At 45.8% G+C, this 12,142-nt stretch overlaps 1 protein-coding gene across 6 annotated transcripts in view; it reads right to left on the bottom strand.

Moving 5' to 3' along the window:
• Nucleotides 1–12,142, bottom strand: part of LOC147011191 (glycine receptor subunit alphaZ1-like) — a 151,540-nt gene that overhangs the window by 15,887 nt on the left and 123,511 nt on the right. For 5 of the 6 annotated variants that reach the window (XM_085860399.1, XM_085860400.1, XM_085860398.1 and 2 more), the window contains 2 exons: nucleotides 607–821; nucleotides 226–372 (listed from right to left, as the gene is read on the bottom strand). In XM_085860399.1, coding sequence (XP_085716525.1) covers nucleotides 226–372; nucleotides 607–821 — 362 coding nt within the window. Of the gene's footprint in view, nucleotides 1–225; nucleotides 373–606; nucleotides 822–7,827; nucleotides 9,041–12,142 lie in introns of those variants that run through there. The other variant, XM_085860397.1, reaches the window with a different exon arrangement.

The raw sequence follows: 12,142 nt of genomic DNA, 5'->3' as shown, positions 1-12,142 counted from the left end.
GAAAGCCACTTAGCGCATCCTGGAGCTGAATGTTAGGTCTATATGTGTGTAAAGTTTCATCAAGATCGGTTCACTGGTGTAGGAGCTTATTGGTTACAAACAAACAGACAGACAGACAGACAGACAGACAGACAAACAGACAGAAGGACTGCCATTTATATAGTAGATTAATTTTCAACAAAGTCGGAAACATGAAGTGGTCGTGGAGGTAAAGACAAAACGAACCTCTGTGCGACGGCGTCTCCGACGCAGACGCAGCACCTCTTTGTGCTGTCGTGAAACAAAGTTGACTGCAGCATATTCCAGGAGTGCAGAGAACACGAAGAGGAGACAAACTGCCATCCAGACGTCGATTGCCTTGACGTATGACACCTGCATAAAGTGGAAGACAGTTTCATACTTCACTTGAAACACTTCATCACTCCACGAAGTTTCATTCATCGTTCGCACGCCAATTGCCATTTAAACACGACATTATCGACTGGCGTAAGCCATTCGGTATACTTGACAGATCTGGCACAGGCAAAGCGGAGGTCACAGCTTTGACCCTCTCATGGTTGAGTGAAATGGAAATATTCAAAAACTTTGGCTTTCAGTCCAGCACACCTTGGGTAGAGAGGTACGAGAACCAGAGCTCTGTGTGGTCATGGTCAGCACCGTAGTGATACCAAGGGCAACTCGGGCCGGCGCTGCATCCATGTTTATCCAGAATGAGACCCAGGACAAGATGACAATAAGCAAGCTCGGGATGTACATCTGGATGAGGTAGTAGCCCATTTGCCGTTCAAGGTGGAACTTGGCCTCAATGCAGGTGAACTTTCCTGGGGAGAAAGATGTCACGTCTGTTATTTCTGACATTTTATTTGTTCAACTCACGACAATGATTTGTTCCATGTATTCATATATCTACTCAAATTAAATTTAATCCTGCACATAGTATCTTGTGGATTTCAGCAATTTAATTATTATACCTTTCGTAAAAAGTCGGCCATTGTGTGCCAGTAGTTATGAGCACCCACGGTGTATTTGATTGAGGCAACACACAGCACATCACAATCCTTTCTGGTGCATTGGCAAATTGTGATAGTGGAGGGTGCACAAGAAGTGTCGATGCAAAGTCAAAATTGCAAGGATGAGGCATAATAAGCAAAAGCATGATCCAAAGGCTTTATATGTAGATAGCAGAAGAAGAAGAATTCTGCAGGGGGCCAGCAGAATCTGCATCTGTACTCCACTGCAGGTGAATAAACTTGTAGTGGGTTGCAGAATTTGCCACGCTCTCTTGATTATTTATTATCCAATGAAACAGCCTTGAAGATGAACTTGAATAAAATGACAGCAAAAATAACGAGGGTGAGGTCGATGGAACGCTACGGCAAGTCCACATGCTTCCCACCTAAAGCAAAGTTGAAAGATGGCAAAAGGTTCCACCAGCAATGACCCGATATCAAATTTTGAGTTAAAACATATTTCCCCGTTTTGATCTCTGTGTAAGTAGTCCCCACCCCCTGGGGCATGAACTGCGGATCAAATCCCCCAAATCGTTACACATTTCATGCATCCCCCAATGTTGATTGCATGATCAAGGTTTCATTAAAGAATGTTGATAAATGTGTCTGTAATTGCAATTCTTGGTATTTGACCTTTTTGACCTTGCCCCAGGCAGGGCCGAAAGTGATACTGCTCTTACACCTTCGAGCCATGTGGTGATCATGACAACAAGTTTGGTGACTTTCTGCCCAACCGTTGGAGGCGATAGCTCGCTAAACTAAATATCACCCGATAAATTAATCTATTACCGTTAGATGCTGTCCACATGTGCTATTCACAAAGACGTATATCCTGAGACATGGATGGCATTGTTATCTATTATCCATGCTTTCGCACGTTCAGCAGTCTCCCGTTTACGGCGACCGCTTCCTGTGCTGCTTTGAAAAAGCTCCGTACGCAGGCAAAGTTCAACATTCAACGAGAAGAAATGCACGACACCAAATAAGATACATTTAAAGCCTGGTGTTGGCTTAGTGGTTAGGGTGGCGGCTTGGGTTCCTCGGGTCCTGAGTTCAAGCCCCGTTGGCCGCTGAATTAATATACACCAGGAGGTTGACTCAACCTGTCATCCTTCCGAGGTCGGCAAAATGAGCACCAGTGTATTGGTAAGGGGAACATTGCACCAGCGGCATAGCCGCGTCCCAACCAATGATGCAACTAGCAGCCACAGGCTGCACTTGATAGAGAGAGATACATTTAAAACGTATAAATACAACATGCAATTGCAGTTTGTTGATATGCGTTGAGTTATGACCAGGCTGACAGGATGGCCTTGAGATACCCACAGTCACCTCTAAGCTGTCTAGCCTGGGTTTGAATCTCGACCCAATTTAAAAAAAAACCCCATCCTGGTGTTTCACAGGCAGGGTGATTCATCAATGTGTGTGCTGTCCCTCGGGTGGACGATAAATTAATCTGGGTGACCCATCCACCGACATCAGTCTGTGGACCTTAAAGATCGCACGGTGTCCTTTGCGGAGAGTAGGTGAGTTATCGGCCGCAATGTGGACAAATTCCTACCCGAACTACTGCTGGGAAGGCAATGGAAAACCACTCAGTATAACCCTTGCTCAGAAAGCCCCTTCGTTGCATCGATGCTCTGTGACATATGAGGATTATCACAAATTTTAACAAACCACTTCAGCATTGTTAATAACAGAAGTCCATACCGAATGTCTTTGAACAAAGTTTGCAATGCAAATTATACTAATCTGATTAAAGAAAAACATCGATTTAGCATTGTGACGTAAAATAATGTTTCATAATAAACTTAAAAGAGCTCCGAAACATTAAACAAAAGAGACAGGGAAGAGAGAGAGTGGGAGAGAGTGGGAGAGAGGGAGAGGGAGGGAGAGAGAGGGAGAGAGAGGGAGAGAGAGGGAGAGAGAGGGAGAGAGAGGGAGAGAGGGACAGAGACTTTGGTATCTTTTTATGATAAAAATAGAAAAGAAAGCCCCCAAATGGGAGTTACATTTTCATTTCAGAGAAAGAAAGGAAAAACCAAGAAACAATTTCTGAAGAAAGGAAAGGATGAATCTGGTGGATTATATACAAAACATTTCACAAAAGGATAAACATTCCTCTCGGACTTTGCAAATAACTTCTTTAATACACCATTTTGATTTGAACTGTGATGATCTTCCAGTTACTGAAAAGAAAGCAAAATCCAATTTAACACGACTTATTACAAGGTTTTGGAACAAGAACAAAGCATCTTCATCATTTACTCCAACACCGTCAAGTTTTCTTTTCCTTGACTTGTATACTGCCATCTTTGCCTGAGCAAGCAGGAAATTGGCCAATGCAGCATTGGAATTTTTTTTGTGGGATACCCAATCCGTAGATGAACACACAAGTGTTAAAAATCAAACCAAACCTCACAAAACAATTCCAAAGTAAAATAAATAAAGGTGCCAACCGTTGGCATTCAATATAGATGTGAAAAAGGTTTTCAGATTTCTTACAAAAAGGACATTCATCTACAAGCAGATTTGAAAAACGGTGTAACAAGTGATTAGAAGGAAGGATCCAGTGTACTAGTCTCCATTGGAGGTCACCATGTGGTGGTGGTACAGGAGGGTGATAAAAACCTTTCAGTTAGGAAAATAAGGGGGAGAACAAGGTAAGAGATCTCTCCATTGAACCTTCTGCTGTGTTATTTGCCGTTGCGAAATAAATTTTACACAATCCAAATGAAGGTCTTTTTGTTTGGGAAGGCCATTGAAGCCTACGTTAAAAGGGGGACAAGGAAGAGGGCTGGCAAGAGAAAAAGCACATACGAGTTCAGGAAAGGTAGAGAGAGAAGGTATTTGATGTGCATTTTGTTCATTGCTTTGGTGGTCCTGCTCCCAAGCAGGTGCAAGCTGTGTGTATGTCCAAAGCACACTACATAATATGCGTGCCACGATTCGAGAGGATCGCACACCGACCAGGCTTGCCAATGCATCAGCTCCGATCCAGCTGCCGTTTGGGCTGAGAAGATCTGCGACAGATTTAACGCCCTTGTCGGTAAAGCATTGAATAAAACACCTATCAGCAGGAATATCATGGTAAAAGGAGTTGTAGAACAACGGTTCTTCCAGAAACATCCGTTTCGTGTAAGAATGTGTAGCTCTTGTTATTGTCAGAGCTTGCCACGCATTTAGCATGCTCTGATAGAAACCAGAGAGGGGAGATGTGTCGATTTTGGAAAGGTCCATCAGGATAAGAGAGTGGTCATAGCCGAGCCTCCCAGCTTGTTGCAAAAGGTGACGAGCGACGTTGACCCATGGTGGAGAGGGTCACATGTATAGCATGCGAAGAGCAGCCGAGAGTCGAAAGGCCATTAGCCGGCTCTTTATGTCGACCAGGCCTTGTCCTCCATCGGTCAGTGGTAAACTGAGGACCCCAGGTCGCAGCCACTGTTTTCCTTCCCAGAAAAAGGACACGAAGCACTTCAGGAGCTGTTGAAGCAACACCGCTGGAGGATGCAGCACGAAGAACCTGTGCCATAAGGTAGAGGCCACCAGTGTGTTGATGACCAAGACCCTTCCACGATATGACAGTTGTGTGATCAGACCTTTCAATTTTTGCAGTTTACCCTCAACAAACTCAAGTATACCAGCCCAATTTTTGCTAATGTGGTATTATTACCTAAGAACACTCCAAGGTATTTCACACCATCATTGGCCCATGACAGTGGAGCAAGAAGTCTTGGCGCCAAGTAGCACAACGGACCGAGCCAAAGGGCGCTCGTTTTGTTCCAATTTACTTTGGCTGAAGAAGCCTTTTCAAATAAGGACAAACAATAACGAACCGTCATTGATATCTTGTACGAATACACACACGACATCAGCGTATGTCAGTAACTTGATGGGCTGTCCAAGCTGGGACAAACTAACCCCTGTTAGTCTACAACGCAAAGAAACCAGTAGGGGTTCAATAGAGAGAGCATAAAGCAACCCGGAAAGAGGGCAAGCTTGTCTAATTCCCTTGTTAATAGACAAATGTGCAACAAGTTCATTGTTTATCTGAAACACACTATAAATATTATTGCATCGTATTTTAATAAAAGAGATGAAGGTTGAACCAAGTCCAAACCGCTCAAGTACTTCGAAAAGGTACCGATGGTCAACACGGTCGAAGGCTTTCTCCTGATCAAGAAGAAGAAGTCCTAAATCTTTAGGGCTTTCCTTGCACAGTTTAATGATGTCTCTCACAAGGGAGATGTTGTCATAGATGGAACGTTTTGGGACACAGTAACATTGGTCTTCTTCCAACAACGAGGATAAATAAGGAGTAAGTCGCGATGCCAGGGCTTTCGAAAATATCTTGTAGTCCATACATAACAGGGAGATAGGACGCCAATTTTCAATTCTCAGCATGTCTCCCTTTTTTGGGATGAGGGTAAGAAGAGCTCGTCAGCAACTCTGAGGTCGCTCTCCAAGCTGGCAGCTTGCGTTCAAGGTGTTAATGAGTTCTGGACCCAATAAGTGCCAAAACTTCTTGTAAAATTCGGTTGTAAGTCCATCCAATCCAGGTGCCTTCCCAATGGCAAGGCCGTGCAGGGCAGCGCCAAGTTCATCCAAAGTAATGGGTCTTTCCAGTTGGGAACGCCCATCTTCACACAACACTGGCAGGCCTACGGAGACGAGGCGACACTGACAGGATTTATTTGTTCCATTGAATATATTTTCGAAAAGTATTCCTTCACAAAAAGTTTGATTTCTGATTGTGTAAAGATAATGGATGAATCTGCTAATCGCAGCTGAGAAAGCTGCTTACTGGGAAGACGTTTCTGTAAGGAAAAGAAGTACTTGGTTGGTACGTCTGCCTCATTCAGGTGTCGCACCCTCATCCGAACTGAGGCACCACGTCCATTCCTCTCGGTTATTTCCTTTAATAAGGACTGTTTGTCACTTAAGGTTTTTTGTATGTTACTATTATTTTGTCCGATGACCCGTTGGAGTTGTAAAATCCGTTACTGTAATATTTTCTTTACTTCATTGTCAGCACTTGTTGAGAAAAACTGATACTGTTGACAGAACCCTTTAATTTGGGTTTTTACTAAATCCCACCATATCAACGGGTTAACGGAACAGCTTAACTTCTGTTCTAGGAGAGCCGTCCAGAAGGATTCAAAGGCCTGAATGAAGTTGAGGTTTTCTAGTAAACTGTTATTGAATTTCCAGTGAGAGCTCCCTGGACATGGTTTAGAGAGTTGAATAAAGACTCGAGCGAGGGAATGGTCGGAGAAACCAGAAGGCACGATATCGGATTTATAAACTCCATGTAATAAATGAGAATTTACATAGATGCGATCAAGCCTCACAAGTGAGATGTGGTTGTTTAAACAACAACACCATGTGTAAGTTCTGATCAGAAGGGTGTTGCACGCGCCAAATATCATGAAGATTATATTTCGCAATAATGTTTGCAAAACGTTTTGCAGTACATGGTTGGGGTTCTGACCCGTTCCTGTCAAATGAAGCATTAACAGTACAGTTAAAATCGCCACCAATAATTAGACAAGTCTGCAAATCCAGTGTTTGCAGGAATTTTTTCAGTTCGGCGAAAAAGGAGATCCGCTCGTCATTTTTGCTTGGAGCGTACACATTGAGAATTGTGAAGTTGACCTGGTTGATGGAGAAGGTCACAGAGGCAAGGTGTCAATCAATAATACTCATAAAATTAAGGCAGGACGGATGGAAATGTTTCCATCAGACAAACATGATGCCTGCCTTCGATGTGGTGCTTTCCCAATGTTGTGTTACTGAAGAAACATTCCTTCTCCATAAATAGTCGCCACTGAGCCTGAACAGATCAGACAGCATGGGTCTCTTGTAACAAAGCTATATCAAGACAGTCGACCTCTACCAGCTGTTTAATTTGAATCTTGTGGAGTGGACTACCACCACCATTAACATTTATTGTTCCAATCTTGAAACTGGCCATGAGGAAGATAATAGCTTCTAAGAATAAGATCAGAAGTGGGATAATTGATTAGAATCCCTTTTCGCCTTGGCAATCAGATTTTTTAAGCGGTCACTGTGTCTGGTGGAAACCGAATAAGTCAGGCTTAAGTACGATAGCCTGAGCACACTCTAGGACGGTAGATCTGGAAAGTATTGACAGGTTTATATTGCGTTTCCTGTATGCATTTTGTAAGAAGTCTTATTTGTTCGGGGGGGGGGGGGGGGTAGGACCTTGACTGGTCAGCTTCTCCACCGTTTCCACCTGAGTGTTCCTGTTTGCTTCCTCCAGGTCAGATTCGTCAGAATCGGTTTTAGTTTCCGAGTCACACAAGCTTGTACCGTCCTGCATATCGATACTGTCGTCAGTATTGATACACGGATCTGTACTGGTTACCATGTCTATGTGCTCTTCCATTGTGGGAACATCTCCTGGTGAAGTAACAGAAATAATCAGGGGAGTTGATGAAACGGAAACACCATCAGTGGATGTAGCGATATCGCTTCCCTCGACCGTAACGGTGTTATCGACCTCCAACGGCGTGGGGGTATACAGTACTTTGGGGGTCTCTCGTAAAACATCCATTTTAACATTTCCTGCATTTCCAGCTTCACCACGTGATGAACTGGGAGCAGTAACAGGGTTAACATTTGTTTCACTATTTCCCGCTGACAAGGATTCAGGGTTGACATTTACCGAAGTGACAGCAGGTTCATCACTAGTGGTCTGTGTATCACCGTCAATGAACTTTCCAATGGGAGAGTTTTTAACGAGTGAAACAGTTTTATTTACTGTGATAACAGGTAAAACGGTCTCTGTCCTCACCGGCAAGTAGGGTAAACTTGTTGGTCAAAGGTACCGGGGTCCGGGTCCATTCCGGGTCCATTCTGGGTAGGCCTTGTAGAGTGACGTCAGTCACAACGGCAGGAACATTACCGACAGATTCCTCGTTTGTAAATGCTGCCTTCTTCTGGGTTAAACGACCATCAGGTAAAGTCTTTCTCTTTCTTGATGAAACGATGGTGAAACCATCCCAAACATTCGTTTTGTTGTTTGGACTATCGGACTGAGGGGACTGGGCCTTATTAGCGGGCACGGGATTCGCTTCCTTCACAGGCGAGGAAGAAGAAGAAGAGGACGTATTCTTGTTGACGAGGTTTATTTCATCGTTTGACGAGGTCGCTTTTGGGCAAGATCGTTTCAAGTGTCCGAAATTACCGCATTCGAAACATTTCAAGGTGTCGGTGGTTACGTTGACCTGGTAATCATGATTATCAATTTTGAGTTTTAAAACGATGTTCAAGGTTCTTTCAGCGTTCGAGGGAGGAAGTACCACATAAGCTTGTCTCCGAAAATACATCACATGCTTCGTCCGATCGTCCTGGCTCCGTAAAGGTAACACAGAACCATAACGAGATAATTCGGAGATCAACGTCTGATTCTTCAGGAAAGGAGGAGCGTTCGAGATCATGACCTTCACGGCCGGTGTGTCCAGAGGGGAGACGAGCACGAAATGTCCGTCATCTGTTGATAGTCCGGTCGATACGATTTCATGAACCAGTTCTGTCTCAGACACGAAGATTACCACACGTTTGTTCATTCGTGAGACTGCACGAACTTTGTCAGTACCGACTATGTTTCCTGTAGCGATAACGAGATCCTCGACGCTGACGTCGTCGGATGGGACACAGACGACGCCATGTTTTCTTGTTAATGCTTCAAATGCCGAATAACGGGAATACGAAGTCATGTTTAGGAGGGGGCCGAGGGGTGATTACTCTCGTGCAGTAATTAAAATACGAGCTGAGACAGCTTTCCAAAGGAAATAAACACAGCTACAGTGAAGAAGCTGTGGGCTCTTTCTCTCTCTATCTCAGGGAAAAGGTATGCGAGGAGAAAACAGGGGGATGGGATGAACCGAAAGGCAAACCGTGAAATAACAAGGATAGATGGGCGGGAGGGGTGACGACGGCGCGAGGGAAGGCCGAAATGCGAGGTCGAACGAAGAGGGGAGGGAAGGGCACAAGTAACGATGCGTAGAAGGAAAACAAAGGAAGGGAGGTGAAAAACGATGCGAAAGGGGATAGGAAGGCGAAAAAACAGGGCAGATCACAACTCACCAAGACCACACAGCCGCCAGAACACTCCACTCGACTCACCAACAGCCAGCAGGGGGGGATGGGGAAAAGAAAAAGGAGAGAGAGAGAGAGAGAGAGAGAGAGAGAGAGAGAGAGAGAGAGAGAGAGAGAGAGAGAGAGAGAGAGAGAGAGAGAGAGAGAGAGAGAGAGAGAGAGAGAGAGAGAGAGAGAGAGAGAGAGAGAGAGAGAGAGAGATATATATATATATATATATATATATATATATATATATATATATATATATATATATATATATATATATATATATATATATTTAGCTCAACGCCACGCTCGAGTCTGTGGTTGATCAGTGCCCCAGACGAGATACACTTCTAGTATTGGGGGATTTCAATGCATCAACTGGAACTGATAGGGACGGTTATGAGACGTGTGTTGGTCCCCATGGGTCAGAAACTATGAACCAGAATAGCACTAAGTTCCTTGACTTTGCAAGAAGTCATGGACTGAGGGTGGCTGGTTCATGGTTTCAGCACCCACAGGCTCATCGCTGGACTTGGTATTCCAACGCTGGTTGTGTGGCAAAGGAGACTGACCATGTTGATGGTCGCTGGAGGATGATCCAGAACCGCAGGGTCTACCGGAGTGCTCAGTTCCTCAACAACGACCACAGGCTTATTGTAGCAACTCTGAAGTTGCACCTTAAACCCAGGAAAATGGTACCATCCCAGCCTAGGTTGGATGTTGGCAAGCTCAAGGATGAGAGGGTAGCTGAGGAGTTTGCGGACAAGATGAGTAGAGATTTGGGGGGTCTAGGTGCTTTGGGAGGTCCTGAAGAGTTGTGGAGTGCCTTCAAGACGACCGTCCTTGATGTTGCCGGTGGATGTCTTGGAACTCACCATGGGGCAAAGAAGAATTTTGTCTCTCAAGGCACAATGGATACCATTGACCAGAGTCGCAGGGTCAGGCTGAATGGCAGAGCTGAGCTGCTCAGGGAGCTGAGGCGTAAAACTACGTGTGGCGTAAAACTACTAAGGGTGGACAAGGAGGCCTATGTTCAAGGAATCTGTGAAGGAGTAGAGCATCATCTGTGGTCAAGAGATTCTCGTTATGCTTACAGGGGAATTCGTGCATTGCGTTCATCCAAGCCCATCCCTCGGTGTACTGCAGTGATTGCAGAGGGTGGTGGGTTCTTGACAGAGGAGTCCGAACTTTGAGCGGTTGTCGCAGGGTGATCCACCAGCTGTCGAGTTGGACATCAGGTGTGTTACAATAACTGTTGCTGACCCTCCAATCAACTGTGGTCCTCCTTCGTTTGTGGAAACACAGGCTGCGGTGAACCAGTTGAAACGGGGTAAAGCTCCAGGGATCTGTGGCATCCATGCTGAACTTCTCAAGGTTGGTGGAAATGCTGCACTCGTGTCGTTGCATCCAGTTCTGTTCTCTGCCTGGAACACAGGCACCATCCCAACTGAATGGAAGAGGGGCATTGTTGTCCCTCTCTGCAAAGGGAAGGGTGATCTCCAAGACTGCAACAACTACCGAGGAATGACGCTGCTCTCAGTGCCGGGTAAGGTCTTTGCACAGCTAATTATTGATGGGGTTCGCCACCATCTGCTTGAGCACCAGCATCCAGAGCAATCAGGCTTTATGCCGAAGAGGTCAACGATTGACCCTATCCTTGCTCTTTGGGTCCTCACCGAACGCAGACGAGAGTTTCGGCAGGGGCTGCTTGCAGCCTTTGTTGATCTCTGTAAAGCGTTCGATTCAGTGAATCGGGATGCCCTCTGGAGGATTATTGGTCTTCGTGGGGTGTCACCAAAACGGATCGATCTGATGTCTAAACTCTACTCTGGTACTGAGAGTGCTGTGAAATGTGGTGGTACCATCTCTGCTTATTTCCAGTTGTTACTGGAGTTCGTCAGGGGTGTGTACTGGCCCCCACACCTTTCAGCCCTTGTATGGACTGGATTCTAGGGGGGGGGGTGTCGGAGAGATCAAGCTGCGGTGCATCGTTTGGGAATGTCAAGTTCCCTGACCTTGATTTCGCAGGTGATGCAGTCATCTTTGCGGAGACTTTAGATATCCTTTTGGGTGCCCTCAGGGTGCTGAATGAGGAGTCGGCACCGCTGTTATTACGGGTTTCCTGGGTCAAAACTAAGATCCAGGCTTTGAATGACATCTTGGATGCCGCTATCCTGTCTGTGCCTGTTTGTGGTGAGGATGTTGAGGTCACGGAGAGATTCACTTACCTTGGCAGTGATATTCATATCTCTGCTGGCTGTGAGTCAGAGGTCAATAGACGTCTGGGTCGGGCCTGGGGAGTCATAGATTCACTGGATAATGGGGTGTGGTGTTGCCGGTACCTGTGCGGGAGGATGAAAGTCCGAGTCTTCAGGTCCTTGGTGCTTCCAGTCTTGCTCTATGGATGTGAGACTTGGACTCTGACCAAGGATCTGAGACGGAGACTTAATTCCTTTGGTACCTTCGGTCTCTTCGAAAAATCCTTGGCTATCGCTGCTCGGACTTTCTGTCCAACGAGCGGTTGCTGAGAGGGACACAAATGAGATTTGTTACCTGCATAATCCGTGAGTGTCAGCTGCGGCTGTATGGACATGTGGCTCGTTTTCCTGAATGCTGATCCTGCTCACCAGATTCTCTCAGCGAGGGAGTCTCCTGAGTGGAGGAGGCCAATGGGACGACCACGTGCCTCGTGGTTGCAGCAGCTTGATCGGCAACTCAAGGAGATGTGGATGCGATGGGCCAGGCATCTGCCTGGGGGATGGCCAGACGGAGGCCCCTGGAGTACTGGTGGAAAGTGGACGCAGCGACGCACTGCTCTACCACATGCTCCCATACCTGACCTGACCTGACCTCTGTCCCATGGAAACACTGTTAATCCACGCCCCTCGATCCCATGATAACTGTGTTAATCCACACCCCTCGATCCCATGATAACTGTGTTAATCCACGCCCCTCTATCCCATGATAGCACTGTGTTAATCCACACCCCTCTATCCCATGATAACACTGTGTTAATCCAC

The sequence above is a fragment of the Eptatretus burgeri genome, chromosome 16 (assembly GCF_056783735.1).
Source record: "Eptatretus burgeri isolate ZD-2024b chromosome 16, Ebu_testis_v1, whole genome shotgun sequence".
NCBI lineage: Eukaryota > Metazoa > Chordata > Myxini > Myxiniformes > Myxinidae > Eptatretus > Eptatretus burgeri.
Note: the sequence above shows the minus strand (reverse complement) of the source record. Positions and strands in the feature narration are given on the sequence as shown.